The sequence below is a fragment of the Bolinopsis microptera genome, chromosome 3, assembly GCF_026151205.1.
Source record: "Bolinopsis microptera isolate Bmic1 chromosome 3, MBARI_Bmic_1.0, whole genome shotgun sequence".
In the NCBI taxonomy this organism is placed as follows: Eukaryota; Metazoa; Ctenophora; class Tentaculata; order Lobata; family Bolinopsidae; genus Bolinopsis; species Bolinopsis microptera.
This window is the reverse complement of record NC_087074.1, coordinates 11,352,843-11,371,517: the sequence shown is the minus strand read 5'-3', so window position 1 is coordinate 11,371,517 and position 18,675 is coordinate 11,352,843. Positions and strand designations below refer to the sequence as shown.

General features: G+C 38.7%; 4 protein-coding genes across 4 annotated transcripts; 3 read left to right on the top strand and 1 right to left on the bottom strand.

Moving 5' to 3' along the window:
• Positions 1–553: 553 nt before the first annotated feature.
• Positions 554–2,326, top strand: LOC134813184 (uncharacterized). Its single transcript, XM_063820871.1, has 4 exons — positions 554–906; positions 1,123–1,254; positions 1,658–1,804; positions 1,939–2,326. Exons 1-4 carry the CDS (start codon positions 779–781, stop codon positions 2,324–2,326), a joined length of 795 nt encoding a protein of 264 aa, XP_063676941.1. The 5' UTR covers positions 554–778.
• Positions 2,327–6,187: 3,861 nt separating this feature from the next.
• LOC134812209 (uncharacterized) lies at positions 6,188–8,213 on the top strand. Its single transcript, XM_063819469.1, has 6 exons — positions 6,188–6,261; positions 6,292–6,323; positions 6,500–6,604; positions 6,775–6,927; positions 7,345–7,467; positions 7,701–8,213. Exons 2-6 carry the CDS (start codon positions 6,316–6,318, stop codon positions 8,119–8,121), a joined length of 810 nt encoding a protein of 269 aa, XP_063675539.1. The 5' UTR covers positions 6,188–6,261; positions 6,292–6,315; the 3' UTR covers positions 8,122–8,213.
• Positions 8,214–8,736: 523 nt separating this feature from the next.
• On the top strand, positions 8,737–10,718 carry LOC134812820 (uncharacterized). The gene is made up of 4 exons (XM_063820393.1): positions 8,737–8,904; positions 9,163–9,321; positions 9,464–9,949; positions 10,132–10,718. The coding sequence occupies exons 1-4, from the start codon at positions 8,752–8,754 to the stop codon at positions 10,468–10,470; spliced, it is 1,137 nt and encodes a 378-aa protein (XP_063676463.1). The 5' UTR covers positions 8,737–8,751; the 3' UTR covers positions 10,471–10,718.
• Positions 10,719–14,019: 3,301 nt separating this feature from the next.
• Positions 14,020–17,554, bottom strand: LOC134812818 (solute carrier family 4 member 11-like). The gene has a single exon (XM_063820392.1). It carries the CDS (start codon positions 17,527–17,529, stop codon positions 14,884–14,886), a length of 2,646 nt encoding a protein of 881 aa, XP_063676462.1. The 5' UTR covers positions 17,530–17,554; the 3' UTR covers positions 14,020–14,883.
• Positions 17,555–18,675: the final 1,121 nt, after the last annotated feature.

Sequence of the window (18,675 nt, the reverse complement as noted above, 5' to 3'; positions counted from 1 at the left end):
AGGAACACTGATAGCCTCAAGAAGCTCACCATAAAATTGATCAGCTAGTTGAGGGTTCTGGACTGATTTAGGATTAGTAGGACTGTAACAATTTATAATTCTGATATAACAAGGTGGTTTGTTTACCCGATTGGGTTTTAGTTTAACGTCCATGTAAACGACTCTGTCACTGATCTGATGATGCGATAAAACACTGTCCATAAAACGCTTGTTAACAACAAAACCAAGACCCCCATGTCTACCCTGCTTCTGGTCAAACAGAAACAGTCTATGATGACCGGGAAGTGTTGTTTCCAAGAATTCACGAGTTTTGGTTTCTTGTAAGGCCAAAATATCTAAATCGTATCTGTCGATGTCCTCTGCAACAAGATGTTGCTTGTGAGTGGTGGAGAGACCACAAACATTCCATGTCCCAAAATTGAGTGTCGTACTAGCAATGATGGAAAAAGTTGCACAAAGAAGGTATCCAGCGATCTTCGTCGAGGCGATAAACTTACTGGCTGCTTTCACTGCCATGCGGACTCGTTACTGTCACACACCATCCTAAAAACATTAGTATAATCAATTCAATGTTGATTGGGTGTGGCCCCCAAAAATCGAATTTTCAAATTTTGGTGACGGAACCTTCGAACAAGTAGGTACAGTATGCCATCTGCAAAGCAAAAACTCTCAAATATAAAACACGGAGGAGGTATAAGACCCAACGTATGGGTACTGACTTTTGGCCCACCCTGTACCTATCGGGAGTCAAAACTGTAAAAATATTATATAGTCCGGCATGGAGAAAGATAGAAAGAAGAAACGCATCATAATCTACAGTAGGAAAAGTCCTGGACCAACAAACTTCTATGATCCCTTGGACAATAAGTTTCTTGATCGGAAGATAACGTCAGAACTTATCACCAGGTAAATCTGGTTAGAAAGAAGGAAAATACATCAGAATTACGGTAATTCAATACTCCTAAAATAGTTTAAAAGTGGCCGGCTGTTTTTTGTTTTGTTTGTTGAATAGGTGTACTTGAACCGTTTAAAAAATCTATTTAACCAAAGGAAGTAAGAGTATCCCTATGAAATGGAATTTATTTTTTTAATGTTTTCATAATAAAAATAACCCCCTTTCAGCGGAGTTGCTGAAATAGAAATTAATGACATTCCTTACGTCATCTTGCTGCATGTTTCATCAGGACGCTTCTTTGATACAACAAAGTCTACGTGTATCAGCGAGACTGAGGCTAAGAGACTTACTGATCTAAGGTTATTTTATTTCAGCTCATTGTACTATGCACTTGGTTACTTAGATGATGATTATACGACCTGCTCAATATAGGCTAGAGCGTTAGAAGCCCAGTAAATTACGGCGTATAATTTATTAAATGCTGATTTATAAAAATATGTTTCCTTACAATTTGTTAAAGTGTTAACTAACCAATAAATAAATCATTAAATAAAACATAATATTAATGAGGTCTGATCGTCATCTTCTTACAGCGTTCGATGTCTGTGTGAAGGTAAAATGGTGATATCCTCTGGATCAGGCAGAGGTCGAGTGTTATCAGGATTATTTCTGTAGTAGTGGAACAGCAATACTAAGTCCCATTACCTTAGTATTGCTGTTCCACTACTACAAAACATAATATTATATAATATATTCCTTCAGTGGTGTCGCAACTTTGAAAATTGTTTTGACTGATCACAGCTTAATATCTGAACCGGCAGATGAAACACCCAATCCTAAATCTATCTCTCTAACTGACGATATTGAGCAAATTGATCGTGAGAATAAGAAAGAAAAACTTAAAGAGAAGTAAGTTATATTCTCCCCTTGCCTCTATTTGGTCAGTGATAAAAATTAGCCCCCGGCCCCCCCCCCCCCCATATTACCTTGCGATTTGTAAATTTATTATCATCTGAATCCTGATTTTAAAATTACTCCATCAGATTACTGCTTGGAGCAACAGCAGCTGGCGGAACAACTGCAGTGGCAGCAGGAGCAGCATCAGTCCCCTTTGCAATGGGTTTCACATCAGCTGGTGTGGCTGCCGGCTCAGCAGCCGCTGCCATACAATCTGGTATTGGCAGCGTGGCTGCTGGATCTTGGTTTGCTATCATGCAGAGCATTGCAGCTACCACTTTCATAGGAACTGCACTTCAATCAGTGTTAGCTGTTGGGGCTGTAGCAGGGACGGTAACATCCGGTGTTCTGTTGCACAAGCACGTGAAGAAGAAGAAAGAGAAGAGAGAGAGTTTAGTTAGAGAGAAGAAATTGTTAGAGGAATATGAAGATCAACTAGATGACGATGACGACGATGAACGTGTAAATGTCTGAAGAAGAGGAGAGAGAAGAGAGAGAGTTTAATAGTTAGTAAAGAAGCTGAGGCTTTAATGTCAGAGAATAGATTGTTAGAGGAATATGAAGATCAGCTAGATGATGATGATGACAATGAACGTGTAAATGTTAACGGAAACAATAAGGGTCTTGGGGGGAATCAGCCCCCTGAATATGAAGACCCCCCTCCCTGATTTTGATCTTTTCCAAAGAATTGAATTTTTGAATTATTAAAATGCTCTTTGCTCTGTTCATTTTATCGTTCTCTCAAAATTCAAAGAAAATAACTGAATAAAACAGTCTGTGTTTTCTTTGTCACACACACACACAAAAACTAAACTCATCACTATAATTATATCAACATTCTGCGACCCCCTCATTAGTTTTGCCCTCTCAATCCATACACAACTTCTAAACAGTACAATAATAATAATCTCTCCAATATTATCCACTTCACGGTACTGTGGGATAGGATTCCATTTCATCCTCCTACGATTGTCCATGTCTTCTCTTAGAATGGCTCTCTTTTCATCCCAATATCTGTTTTGTTTTCTGGGTTCATTTCTTGGATCGGCCCTCTAATCTGTTCCCTTCTCTGACATCAACTATCATCGTTTGAAAGGTATTTATGATTTTTCAAAAGACATAGATCCAAGAAGTCGATTCAAGATATGAACTGAAGTCGCATTGATTACTTAGACAAACAGATCATTTTATCAAGAAAATAGCGATTTTGGAAGTTGAACGACTTTAATTTAACAATAATTATTTATAGTCCAGACGCTTCATAGGACCTGATACAAATTAGTTCAGTTATCGGCCAGTGTATCGTTGCTCTGAATCTTCTGATCATTTCAAAATTACAGGCATCAGCCAATTCTTCGGCAATACAAAATTATGAATAAATTTAGATTTATCAGAAGAAGATTTTTAGAGAGTGAGAATGATGAGCTTAACGAAAAGTTAGTTCCGAACCACCGATCATTGTAGTGAATGTAGGGTTACCGACCATCGTTAATACTTTGAAACTTGAGGTCATATAATAAGCGTGATTTGGACACGTTCATAAAAAGGTGGCACTAGAGATTGATTTTTCACTGCCAAAATTGTGTGAAGCATTTTAAAATACTTGTATCTCAATGAGTATGCTATGAAAGTTAACCAAATTTTAATATGTGGTCCAAAAAGATTCAAATATCACATAATTAAGTCATTCATCTCTTTATATCTGTTAATTGTGCAGATATGAGCCAGAAATCACAAAATATTCATTTCTTGCACCTCTAATGATGAATTTACATTCTGTGAGTGTGTACTGCTTCTCAATGTGATTATTGAACCTTTTTGAGATAGTTGAGTGTTAAAAGTGCAAAGTATCACCGGTTAAATGTGGCGTTACGATGCAATTATCACACACAGGGTTAATTCTGACTAAGTGTTTTAGAATGATGAATGTGATATGAATATCAACGGAACGATTGTAACAATGAACTCTATCAATCACAATTATATCATGCTAACTAATATTTAGAGAATTTAGATGGTTAAAAGTGCCATAATGAGTCAAAAATCACATAAATGAGCATGTATTGAAATTATGCTGTATCAGGGGAATGTATCACTTTTTGGCTCTATATCAGGTTGGTATTCATAGTAAATCTGCAGTAATTTGTTGTGACACTTGTTTATGGTCATGGAGAAGTTCGTTATTAGAGTATAGTGGAATCAATAATCACAAAAAACTGATTTTAAACTGAGTAAACTAGGCAAGTACTTTTACAGCTCAAGCCATGATAATTTTGTCGCCATAATGTGACAAATGAATCATATCAGTTACATATAATACTTAATCGGATTTTTGAAATGTGATTATCGATTCATTACCTTTACTTTCAAAATGTCATTACAACTTGAACATTACGTATGATTCAATTATCACACTTTAAAGGAAATTACATATTTGGTGGCCAGATTTGTGTGATTTTTGAATCATTTAAGCACCGAGACCAAAAATTATCGCTCAAAGGCCTTTAATATGGTATAAGCTTAGACATGGATTCAAAAATCACATAATAAGAATCATAGAATGGATATAAATTGTCATATCGTGCACTTAATTTAAGGCTTACTATAGTGTGACTTATTAGCGCACCTTTAACGAAAATGTGATTTTTGAATCATATTAACTGGTTTTAATACTATTTAAAACTATTTTGTACCCTAAAAAATGATAGAAAGCCAATAAAAACGTAAGATGATTCAATAATCACTGCTCAAAATAGGCTCATTTCCAACGTTTAAGTTGTGATTTTTGAATCATTTTGGCACCAATAACAATTTCAGATAAGACATTCCATTCCTTACATGCATTATAATCACCATATCAATTTTGACGTCTTTGTGAATAGTACTTTTCAGATTATCTAGTGTTGATTCATCTTGCATTTCTAATTGTGTGATATTTGAATCATTGGCACACAAATAACGATAACTCCTGTAATATAAGCACTAGAGACTCCGTGATTTCAGGATCATGAAATTTAATCGAATTTCTATAGGTATAGATAGATATATCAACCAACAAAGAACAATGACTATTTTTAAAACGCATTTAAAAAAATCAATCTCTAGTGCCACCTTTTTTTGAACGTGTCCATTTACAAGAAATGATAAGGCGTATGTTTTGTCCACTACTACAATTTTTCAGATTCTCCCATTAAAAAAGCACTCAAACGCCCAGATAAGCTAAAACCCGACACATAAATTTATCTCCCAGAATTTTGGTTGGAGGAACAGTTGCAGGTGGAACCACAGCAGTAGCTGCTGGAGCTGCTTCAGTCCCCTTTGCAATGGGATTCACATCAGCAGGTGTAGCGGCTGGTTCAGCAGCTGCTTGGATCCAGTCTGGTATTGGCAGCGTGGCTGCTGGATCGTGGTTTGCTTCCCTGCAGAGTGTTGCTGCAACACCTTTGATAGGGACCGCAGTTCCAACAGTGGTAGCTGTTGTAGCTGCAGCAGCGACAGTTACATTTGGTGCTCTTCTTAAATATAATTATCTCGGGGAGAAGAGAAAACGAAGAAAGAGTGTTTTACCGTCAATTTAATTAATTATAACTCGTGCAAGTCCGAAATGGGCCGTGTGCTGCTTCTAGGAAGTACCGTCAAGGAAAGGTTTATTTTGAAGATGACGAGCAAAAAAAGAACGTTTCAAGAATTGAATCCCAGAGTAGGACAATGATTAAGTCAACGTTAACATGTAATCTTACTTCAATTTTAAAATTTTTAACGGCTCATTTTGATTTGAATCATGCATGGAGATTGGAGATTTAAGATTTTGTCGAAGAAAATCACGAACCTGCACCTTGTTGATTATGAATAGTTCTATGATTTTATTTCATCTTAAACCTCGGCAAACGTTAGTCGAACCAAAACAGTCGAAATTTTTATCAAATTTTTGTTTTACATAATATATATTTTATTTTACTATATTGTGTAATATCGTTTTAGACCATTGTATTGTATGAATGCATTATAATGTTTAATATTATTTCTGTCCATTGCTGTCCTTCCTCGTCCATAATGGCAACTATGATTTATCACTAATTGAAGAAGATAAAAATGCTGTTAACTAAGTAAAATGAGAATAAATAATGAAGTATCCACTGGCTCGTAATTTGCGTCTTTGCGACCTTTTTATTGCCACGCTTAACTTAATAAAATGTATGTCTTGAAGGACTTCTTATATCAAAAAGATAATGATCATCGACAGTTATATTATCATTGTTATAATACTAAATCGACGTTATACCATTTGACAGATACATCTTATAAGAACTTCTACAGTTCATGTCCACTAGGAAGGGCCAACGCGCGACTCTAGTCTCGAGAAAACTAGCTCACTGAAAACTAGTTCACTGAAAACTAGTTCACTGAAAACTAGCTCACTGAAAACTAGTTCACTGAAAGCTCTGTTTAAAGACCGTGAAACTATGGCACAGTAAGTTGGGAAACTTTACTTTTGGTCCATAATATGGCTGATAACTATTCATGCCTACTAGTCATAAATTCAATTTGGCAGTTTTTAGTTATAGTGCCAGTAGTAATATCAGTGCCAGTTTCCAGTTCTAATATCACTAGAATTGCTTTGTTTAAGACGCTTTATTATTACAACAGGTTTGAGATAATTTACGATTCTTCAAAAGAAGAGTCTCTACAGTTCTACAACACTTCTATCAAACAGTTCATTTCTCCTAATGAGGCACAGAGTCTAAGTAACCAGTAAGTAACTTAGTAACTATCAAGTAACTTAGTAACCTGGTAAATAATGTATTATTCAGTTACTGTGTAAACTTACACTGGTTACGTTAGAAAACGAAATCAAAATGCCATTTGTATCCCCAATATAACAATTAATTTCCTGATGTTATTTTTAAAAACCCTTCTTTCAGAGGCCTTGGTAAGATAGTGATAGGAAGAGCTCCTGCCTCTACCTCGTGCAGTGTTATCCTGCATGATCAGTCCAGCCCTTATTGGGAGTGCTACTATAATACGGACACTGATAAGTTCCTATGTGAAGCTGATGCCAACACTCTCCAGCAAATGTTTGTTTTATTTATTTTAATTTTTTCCATCCACCATTTTGTAAAAATTTAAAGTGGAAGGTTACGAATGGACGTTTTAATTTATCAATATTATTATCATGAAGATTGAAGTGAGCTGATTGGAGCTTATACTTAAATTTATAGTAAATGTGGAATGGAAATCTAGCGTCCGCCTAAACGAAACAACGGGCGCAATTCTTGTTACCTGTTTGTCTTACTGTTTATTTTGCCTTTGGTCGGGTTTTTAAACTGCTATGGTTTTGTTGTAAATTCTCTGTTTTTACTGTTTAACCTTAGTATATAGAAATTGAAGTTGGAAGTATCAAACTTAAATTTGGTTAGAATGGGCATTAGATATGTATGGTAAGATGGTATTTAGTATAAACTTATAAACTTATAACCGAAGGTTATTTTCAGTGGATTAGGACGAATAGTGGCAGGTAAAATTCCGTATGTTATCACTAAAGAAAATGGGATCTATTTCGATGTGGTGAAAGATAGGAGAATTGGCGAACAGACCGCTTTACAAATTGTATCAAGGTTGGTACTGTTACTTAATCTCATTTCCTTTTAATCTAAATAAAAGCTCTAAAGTATTTTTACGAAAGAGTTCCATAAAACAACTTGCTGAAATGCTCAACATTGCCCAGCGTGTCAAAAATTAACTCAATCTGCAACAATAGGTACTGATTCTAAAAGAAAACTGTTAAGTGTTAACATGTTGGATGATAGTGCATTTATATTGTAGAACCACTAAAATTACATTTTATCAGTGGAGTAGCAGTGCTAAAGAACAAAGGCAGAAGTAACGAGTCACGTGATGAGTCACGTGATGAGTTTGTTGATGCTAGCACTAACCTGCTCCCGGATACCAACCCTGGAGACAGTACTAACTCCGGTACCTCTCCTAACTCCAGTACCCGTCCTAACTCCCTCCCTCCACGTAGCATCTCATCTCAACCAGGAAGATCACTAGTCTCAACAACATGCTCACAACCAAGTCTGAAACAAGAAGTAGGGACCTTCTCCTCTAGCGGACCCTCCTCTAGTGTTCAGAGTGAGAAGGAGGAGTCCTGGGTTGATATAGTGGCACCAATAGCGGCTGGAGCGGCTATTGCGGGGGTAGCTATTGCTGGGGTGGCGGCTGCCATGTTCTTTGGTAGTGGTGGTGGAAAGAACAAGAAGAAGAAGTGAATTGAGCGGACATAAATGTGGTTTTTAGATGATAAGTAACGTGGTTTAATGGTCGATGATTAGTTTGTTTTGATACGTTATGTAGATAATAGTGTACATTTTACAAGCCACTCGGGGGGTCCGAATGAACTTTTATCATTTTTTATAAATCAACATAGTTAATTTTGACACACCCTGTATACTGTTTTAAAAATGATGATCAATTAATAATTTTTAATTGAAAAGTTATTGTATAATAATTCAAGAATGAATTTACGATTTTAAAGCTGCAAATATTTTACAGCATGTTTTGATCATTTTTCGAAAGTTTAATATAATATTTTTTTATTTTAAAAACTTTTCAAGTGTCAACATATTGAATTCAAGGTAAGAGGTTTTTACGAAGATGGCACTTCCACAACAATGCATGAATTTCTTTGATTCTGTAATTTTTTGTTTCCAATAATTTATCTACATAAAATCACAACAACTGTCTTTCTTTGCTTCTCCACCTTTAGTTAATGAATAATTTATAATACTTTTCTTTGAACTTGATAACATTGAGCTCAGTTAATTTGAGAATTCCTAGGCCAAATCACCTCACAAATAACCTAAAATAACAGCTTAATAAAACTAATTCAGTAAGGTTGGATGACGGAAGGAGAGAACCACTACCTGGATCTCCTTAACAAGCACCTAACCCGGAAGCAGATCTCACTGCCAGTAGTAGTGTCATGTGTTCCCTCGGATACCCCTACTGGGATCCTATACTCACTGACACTCCGTGTTCCTGATCTCGTCATTGTATGTGAGTGCTACTTGTGGGGATTTTATTTTACAAATGGTTAAATTCACTTTAGGAGAAACTGGAGATTTTACTTTTACACACTAATACAGTGCGTATTTTGTGTTTTATTTTCCTCTTCCTATCCGACCGGCCTGACCATCATTAATTTTGTTTCAAATTGAGCAAAACTTGAAAACTACGTCTATTCGTGAAAGTATGTCTAATTTCTACTGCCGTGCTATTACCAGTGTTGTCTAAATGGTCCCTTTCTCCAGGACAAAGTAGGAACAGGGAAAACAAAACAAGAAGCAAAGAACAATGCAGCACGTGACATAGTAAAAGAGCTAGAGAAGATAACCGCTCAGGAGGTATCTCAGCAGAGAGTTATTGGGGCCGGGAGGAGGATCAGGAAAAATGCTGTAGCTCTGTTACACGTAAGTTGACACGTTCAAGCATACATGTGTATTTGAGTCAAGATTTTAAAACGTTTAAAGTAGAAACGGAAAATGGCTCCGAAAATCATGTTAAACTTTCCTATCTTGATGGTGTCAAGTAACTAACCTAAATTTACCCCAGGAGTTTATACAGAGACACAAGCTAGCTAAGCCCTCCTACCAAGTGTTAGAATCCCCTGGAGGGAGTCGGAGTGACTACTTGCTAGAAGTGTGTATAGGATCACACACTCAACAGGGGCGCGGCTCCAGCAAGAAGATCGCTAAACTAGCATGCTCTAAGATGATGTACGCGGAGCTAAAGTTGGAGATACTCGGAGAAGAGGAGGAAGAGGAGGAGGGGAGTAGCGAGTCAGGAGAGACAATGGAGGAGGGGGAGGAGGAGAAGGAGGAGGAGTTTGTACCGGACTATCATTATACTGATCTGGACGAGTTTCAGGGCAGTGTAAGGAGCAGGATTGTGTCGGAGTATGAGGACAGTAGGTCTGCTCAAGCGGCCTGCTTTGCTCCCGTTAATATTGACAATCTGCCAAACAATTTGGAGGACCTGAAGGATCTGAAAATGACTGAGAGTCAAGTTATAGAGGACACTTCTGATACCTACCCTGTGGTGAGTCTCTTTAACAATTCATCTTCGGTTTTAGATCTTGTTTATTATGCTCAGATTTAAAGATCTTGTTTCTTATGCTAAACCTTAAATTTATAGACCTCTCTGTCCTCTGGTTTAAAATCGAACTCCAAACTATTGATTTTCATAAAGGAATTGACAATTATCAACTGTTCAAATTTCAGCCATATGAGATCCGGTCAGACTGGCGTTTTGCCAGCATATTACTAGAGAAAGCATCCCAGCTCGGAGACATCGACGTTACATTCCAGAAACTGAAGGATGTGGACGATTTCAAACGATCTTTCTTAACTTTTCTGACCATCAGACCGAAGCAGACGAACGATCGGACTCAGCAATATCTGAACATGTCCTACGGTGTGACCCTCGAAATTGCTACTGAAACATTGGCTTTTGTTACTTTGAGGCATGCAGAGATACTTGGCTGCAATTTAAGTGAGCTGGTACAGTTATGTCCAGGTTCTTCAGTTAGTTCAGACACAAACGTTCACGTTTCAGAATAGAGATCTGACTATCCAGTATCCCGTGACCTTGTTTTTTATTAGAGTTCAGATGACCACTGGCAAATTTGTTCCCACAACTAGCAAAGTCTACTGAAGTTGTAGCGCGCGAAAACGTTTTGTTGTTGCGGGCGCACTTGTTCACTAAACCTCGATGTCACGTGACAACGCGGCAATACAATTCATTCTCTGAATATTGAGGTCATGCATGCTGGTTAAAAATTAAAATACCAGTTCTCAGCCTTCTTGAGTTCAGTACTCTAACAAATTAATTAATTCCTGGTGTTGTTATAAAAATAATACTTCCATTGTGGGGGTTATGAAAAAATAGTACTTCCATTGCCGGGTTTGCCTTGCCAACTGCATAGCTGTTCAGGTTTGCCTTGCCAACTACATAACTGTTCAGCAGATGGGGTATAGCCGCTTTGTTTGCTCCGCTATAATATCAGTACTTTACACATAGTCTATGTAATAAGCGCCATGAGCTGGCACAGAATTTTTTGTCTCTGATTTTGATAAATTTGGTATCAAAAATTGCCTCTAAGTGTGAATAATGAAAATTCACCGTGTAGCACGATAACGTCGAGCTGTATATGGTCCTTTTGTGCATCGCAAGAGTGTACAAAGGACGAAAGATAGGTAATTTATTGCTTAAAATGCATATAACTCCTAAAATATTGAATTTTTTGAAATAATTCTTACAGGATCGAAATGAACTTAGTCAGACGCAACTTTTAGTACAAAAATTATAATTTTTGAAGCACTAAATTTTTCAAAAATTTGCTCAAAATTTCACACAAGGGGGACCCTTGTGTTCAGATTTAAAGTTTTTGAAAATAATTTTCCTTTAAATCTTAAAATATTAGTACTAAAAGTTTCGTCTCGATGAGCTGATTACAATGCCATAATAATTAAATGTGATAATAACTGAAAATGTTAAAGTTATAGGCCAAAAACTAAAAATTTGCGCGAAAAAAGCACGCGCGCCAAACAAGCGCCGTGTAGCATTTTTAGCGAAAATTGCTACACGGTGGATTTATTTTATTCACATTTTTAGACAACTTTTGGTACCAAATTTATCGAAATCGGAGAAAAAAAGTTCTGTGCTCGCGGTTGGCGCTTATTACACTGACTAACAGTTTCTAATGTACCTCTTCTGACTAACAGGATATACAATATACAATATTATACAAGGGCAGGTCTTTCCCACAAGTTGGGATGGCCTGAGTGGCTTATCTCCTTTTCGGTAACCTTAAGCCACTCTGTGCCGAGGCACTATACTAGCTGTAGGGGGGTTAGTCCAATAGTCCTACGAGCCAGAGAGTGTGTATCACCTAACAGGATATAGGATGTATTAATTATGGCTGGGTTTTGGTTATAGCGTTATTTAGTGTAGTATCCAGATAGCCCGATAGGTGTCCACAAACATCTTATGGACAGTTAACAGGCACTGGATCAAGCAGGGTCCACATCATGACATGGAGCTATTTAGAAGGTTTTTGTGGAATAGGAAGGCTCGTTCTCTATGGAGACCGTGGGTCCATAGATTTCGTCTAGTAGACAGAAGAGTACCATGTCAGAAATTGGTATAGTTGTTGTTGTAGTTAATGATGGTAACTGACAACTCTCCACCAAAAACGAACGACTTATAAACCACATTTAAATCGTAATCATTTATTTCATTGAGTAATATATACAATCAATGCTAGTCGTAACTTCGTAACTAATTATATCCAAGATACCATACATGTACCATTTAATGTCAGAAAATTTAATGATTGGTATGCGGTCATAACATCTGGTAACCAATCAATAGTTTGATCCAGCAATTTACTACGCTACAATTAAGGGGGCCGGGAGTCTTCATCAAAATTCTCTCGAAATCGACTTTATAGTTGTTTCTGATAGATGGGAGTGATATCTATCAGCTGCTTTTGGTCCCATGGCAAAATATTGTTCCTAGCCGAAATTATTGCTGGTCAAAAGTCAGCACTTATATTATGTGTAATTGTATTAGCGATTTTCAATCACGCGTTCTAAAAATCGAGTCTAAAAATATATCTTTTCCTACATTTTTTGAGCAATCACCCTCAAACTTTCAGGATAATATGTTCTTAGGATCAGTTAGAAGAGCCAGAATTTTGAGATAGGCCTTTAAAGATTTTTAATTCGATTTTGAAAATCTTGGACATCGATTTTTGCCGATTTTTAGAGGTCCAAGATTTTCAAAATCGAATTAAAACTCTTTAAAGGCCTATCTTAAAATTCTGGCTCTAGAGTTCTCTTCTAACTGATCCTAAGAACATATTATCCTGAAAGTTTGAGGGTGATTATTCAAAAAATGTAGGAGAAGATATATTTTTAGACTCGATTTTCAGAACGCGCGATTTAAAATCGCTCGCGCAATACAATTACACATAAGCGCTGACCTTCAACCGGCGATAATTTCGGCTAGAAACAATATTTTTCAATGGGATTAAAAGCAGCTGATAGATATCACTCCCCTCTTTCAGAAACAATTATATAAAAGTTGATTTCGAGAGACCCCCGGCCCCATTAATGGCAATGCTAGTCATAATTAATTGCATCCAAAATACCATACATGATACCATTCAAATTTCAATGATGGTAATTAGTTGATTGAAATTCGCGTGCGATGGTGTGAATCAACCGTGCTTGCGAAGATGTGAACCCTGCTTGATCCAATGTACTGTCATGCGGTCATATAATGTTATAAGATGTTTGTCGACAACTTTCCATAAGATGTTTGTGGACAACTGTCCGTGGGCAACTGTCCATGGACACCTGTCGGGCTATCTGAATACTGCCTTCTTGAGATTTGTTTAGGGTTAGGTAGAGGATCTGTGATAATATTATGCCTTATAATGGATAGTCATCAGGCGGGATAGTCATCAGGCGGGATAATCCCCTTGATGGTTATTCTCCGGTCATGTTGACTGATTGCCGATTGGCTCGATTTAAAGCGACCAACGCGAACGTCTGGTCCAGTATCCACGGACTGGTAACACACCTGTAATGTACTATTTATATTAATTGTGGTTTTATATCTAGTTTATCTGAGTGCTATTCAGTCCTCCTAAACTTATCTGGAGTTTTACAAAAAAGGTAGTTGCTCACCTTAGTTGCTCACTAATCACAACAGAGCTACTTTTTTGTTGCTTTTCTTCTACAGAAATTCGCCTCGTTTGTACCTGAATTATACCTTAATACCTTAGTTCATTATTATCTGATCAGATTTAAAACAATTTTTTAATTATAACAAACACTACCCACTTGATCAGGGTTTATATTATTATACCGTGTGTTTGATAAAAGTTGGTGTTAAAAATGGCAACTTTGTAAGTGTTTCTGGCAAGCATGATTTACGTGAGTTTATTAAACAGCCAGTTTCTAATCTTGATAACTAATGAACCATTAATTATTGATTAATTGTCTATTTGAATGTCAATTTTGTAAATAACATGTCGTTGTTTAAAACATTGTCGTTATTAAAGAGTACTGATTGTCTATTATACTATTTCCAGATCGCCAAGTTGTGCTCATTCCGCGGTAGCTCAGTTACTTAGTCAGTTACTTAGTGACTCTGATGGCAATCATCTTGTAATTTCGTTGAAACTGATTGGGAAAACGCTTTGGTCTGAATAGTGTCGAAGTTATATTCAATCTTACCATAAATCTACAAAACTAACAATTTCCGCTCTGTTTAACAACAAGATAGTCTGGTCACGTTGACCAGGGAGAAGCTCATGTGATCGTCCTTTTAAAATAACTATAAAATTCAGAGAATCAGTCGGCTAACTGATGGTCGCTAATATCGGTTTCTTGGAACTCTCTTTAAAATAATTATCAGAATACTTTGTCTGACGGACATTATCAAAGCTCACATAAAATTGCTATCACCCAGACTTCTTAATTATTAAAATCTTATATATCAAATAGTTAATAATTCAAGCAAATGATCAATGAATGCTACACTCAATAGTTAAATAAATTAATGTACCGGATCTTTCCCTCAATCATCTCAGATCAGAAAATTTTATAAGTTCAAAGCTAATTGATAATGGTACATTATGATTTTCCATGTTCCAACGAATAACAAGGTACTACAATTTCTCCTATTCTTAATACTATCTGCGGGAGACACTGTCATAGTTATTTAGATCAATCCAAAACACGGCTTTATAATTTATTTACTAAATACCCCTCAAAATATCATTATCACAATATGCAGAATGCACATCATGTTATCTCATAATAGACTTTCTTAATAATTCTAAAAACGGCTAAAAACCTTCAAAAAGTATTTAAAAGTTCCAGACTAATAAGCTCCGTCTGATATATTAAAACTTAATAATCAACAAAACAGTCTAAAACATGCACTCCTCCACTAAGTCATTAATGTGATCCGTCCAATGCTTCCAAATGATCTTCGTGAATAGCTTTGGGTATCAAAAACTTTCTGATCGGTATAAGAGCGATTATTATAAAGGGGAAGAGCATCTTCAAGTAAGCTATCCCAGAAAATGACAGGCCACAAAGCACGCCCAGTTGAAGGAGCTGCAGCGCTGTGAAGGTGTGAACAGCTTTCTGCGGCACCTTCCTAATGTAATGTATGGGCGGGTAGAGAGTCTGCTCGGTCAGCATCAACAACACTCTCTCCCACAGCTGGAAGTCAGACAAGGAGGAAATGGCTATGAAGAGGAGCACCCCGTACAGGGCAGGGATCGGAATGTACTCTAGGGGAACGGGGATCATGAGGAGGGAGATGAAGACCAGGATGTTTGCTATCAGGGTTGTTATTCTCGTTTCCCTCACCCGCACTACTATCTCCTTCACGTACCCCAGCTCAACCTTCTCTTCCACGTCCGCTAGCCCTCGCACGTGCATGGGGGATGTTGGCAGGCAGGCGTGCATCCAGGGCAACCCGAATATACTCAGGATAATGTTGATGATGGCTGTCGTCAACATATCAAGGTGATACGCGGACCCTTTCTTTAATTTATTGTGAGGATTGTTGACCATACTGGCTGCTAGGTTTGCCTCCACGAAGAACAGCATGGACACTATAAACCCGAGAGCTGCGCTTGTGATGAAAGATGCAGCTCCGATGGCTTTGCAAGGCTCCTCAGCCTCCCCGTCCGTGGCTGCTCTTCTCTCCACGTGGTGGTCTTCTGAACACCCGTAGAACTTCATGGGCCGATAGTCAAACGGCGAATACGTAGGCTCCATCTCATATTTCGCATCTGTAAAAGTCTCTAGATTAACATTACTCATGAAATAAGAGCCAATTAGTGACATAACGAGCACGGAGAAAGGCAGAGCATACTCCGCCACCAACTTCCTTTTCCCGGAGCTGAGGAATGGACTCCACTTGAAATTGTAGATCTGTAAGGCAATGAAAAGTGTCCCAAATGTCACAATGAAGACTGCCAGTGCAACACTCCTGTCACACCCACTTTCCTCGCACCAGTACTGACTAAACTGCTTGCTCACATATTTCATGCTGTCCACTATGAAAGCTATTGAGGTAAATATACCCACTATTTCCTCCGTAGATCTGGAGCAAAAGGCCATGATTTGACTAACCCCGGTAAAAGCAATCACGATTAGAAAGAATCCATTCCAAAGGCCCACCAGTGTGTAGAAAGTTAAAAAATCCACGTTGAACAAATCATGGCTGAATGTCCAAACCAGTTTAATAAAAAGAACGATGGGGATTGTGGTTTGAACAACAGACAGTGGCTGCCCAGCAAACAGAGCAAATATAATACCACCGAACGCCTGCGCTAAGATAGCCTTCCTGGTCTCAATCTCCTGATAGGTGTTGTCAGCGTTCAAAACCCCAAAAGCCATGGTAGGCAAGAGCAAAGTGAAGTACAAGAAGATGATAGACGTGCCATATTTTTTGATAGATCTCCAACTGTCCATGCCCTCCGTGAAATCTGAAATGTAGTGTTTTTTCCTCCGCTTAATGTCCCTCCACAGGAGTTTACCAGGCGGCATGATATCTCTGAAGAACTTTGTAACAGGAGAGATATTATTGTCTCCTTCTTCTTCCTCCTGTGTCATCACCTTCTCCTGTTTGTACACTTCAGTATGTTTATCCATTACATGAGTGCAGCCCTCTTTAACAATTGCAGCAAACTCTGCTGGAGTCTTGCTTTCCATCAACCTTCTCCGCAGTTCCAGATCAGAGAGTAGCGTTGTGTACGTCCTCCCTACTTCTATCCCAGACTTGGTCTGTTTGCTCTTTACCGGGGAGAGGATCATGCATATCATTTTAACCTCAGCCATTAGAGCTCCTAGATTAACGGAGTTCTTCAGAATGGCAAAGGAGGTCTGGGTCTCCAAAACGGCGGGGGTTGAACCAAGGACCACCACAAAGCTCTGCTCGCAGATAATGTCTGATTCTTGGTTGTAGACCAGGCCTTGCACCAACTCTGGGATGGTGTAATCTCCAGCACCACTTATCAGACATTTGTAGGTGCGCTCTACGTTCAGGTTCAAGCTGGGTTTCAGCACCCTGATATTTTCCAACATCTCGTGTGCAATGTCTTTCCACTGCTGTCCTCTCACTTTGAACAACACTACTGGGTTCTCGAGGAACTTGGAGATATCTTTTTCTGCTCTAGCCTCGTCGTGATAGTTCTTAAGAGGGACAGACCTTCGCTTGGTCCAGTACATGGCATGACAAGCATCCACCTGAGGCACGTGAGGCGAATCCGAGAAGGCCATGTTCAGATCATTCTTCTTGATAACCTTCTTCCTCCACTTGGTTGCCATAGACTTGACAGCCAGGACTTTGGAGAGGTTACCAAGACCGGGGGAGAGTGGGGACCTGACCTCCACGTCCACCCCGTCCATTTCCATCTCATCAGCGTCGTCCAGATAGTCCCCCACGGTATCTTGTTTCACCATTCTCTTACTCTGCGGGGCCGGGGGTGAGCCTCCATTACTCATTAGAGTCACCTGACCCTCATGTTGGTTACTTTGTCCGTTTGCAAGGTCCTGTGTGTGGTCTGCTGCCGGGTTTTTTATCATGATGTTTCAGGTCATTGGCCTTGTTATACCTGCGATGATTTATGGTCATTGATCTGTTTCCTAATAATTGATAATGCTAATTCATAATTGCTTTCAATCGAAATTCAGATCTTGTGCTAAAAGTTAGTAATACTCAGGATTTAAGTTGACTATGCAATTAATGAATCTTAAATGCCAACTAGCAACAAAATGCTACTTTCTGATAACAGAGATATTAATTGGTCGTTAATTTTATTGAGTAATGTAAAATACTATTACATTTTTGCCGGACAATTCAAGTCTGACCAAACAAAAAAGCACTATAATAATAACCATTATAAAATAAGATAATACTCATAACGATGCAACGTGCAATAGTAAAGAAATAAGTTGAAAATGTAAGCTGATAAGGAATAACCATACTATAAACAGTAAGGCTTATGAGGAGAAACTGACGGAGACCAGGAAAACGCTAACTAAACGAGGACATCTAAATTGATGACTTGATGTGGAGGAGAACCTTTTGTTAGATAACATTATCCAGTTAATTCACTACACCGCGACCAGACCCATGAAGTCGCCACCATGCTACCAAGATTATTGGTACTCCCAGACAAGGGAAACAAAAGGCAGGTAGACTACCCCTTCTGTTCATAGCAGCTGTTGGAGACTAACAATCTGCTCTGTTTGGCCTCAAAGTGGGATGTTGTCGTGATCTAATGTCCCGTGTAAAAGTAATAGTAGTTTAATAGAGGGAGATGTGTAGGGTGGGGCTAGGGTGGGACTAGGGTGGGGCTAGGGTGGGGCTAGGGTGGGGCTAGGGTGGGGCTAGGGTAAGGCTAGGGTGGGACTAGGGTGGGACTAGGGTGGGACTAGGGTGGGACTAGGGTGGAGCTAGGGTGGGGTAGGGTGGCGCTAGGGTGGGGCTAGGGTGGGACTAGGGTGGGGCTAGGGTAAGGCTAGGGTGGGACTAGGGTGGGACTAGGGTGGGGCTAGGGTGGGACTAGGGTGGGGCTAGGGTTGGGCTAGGGTGGGGCTAGGGTGGGACTAGGGTGGGGCTAGGGTGGGACTAGGGTGGGGCTAGGGTGGGACTAGGGTGGTACTAGGGTGGGACTAGGGTGGGGCTAGGGTGGGGCTAGGGTAAGGCTAGGGAGCTCGGTTTAGAAG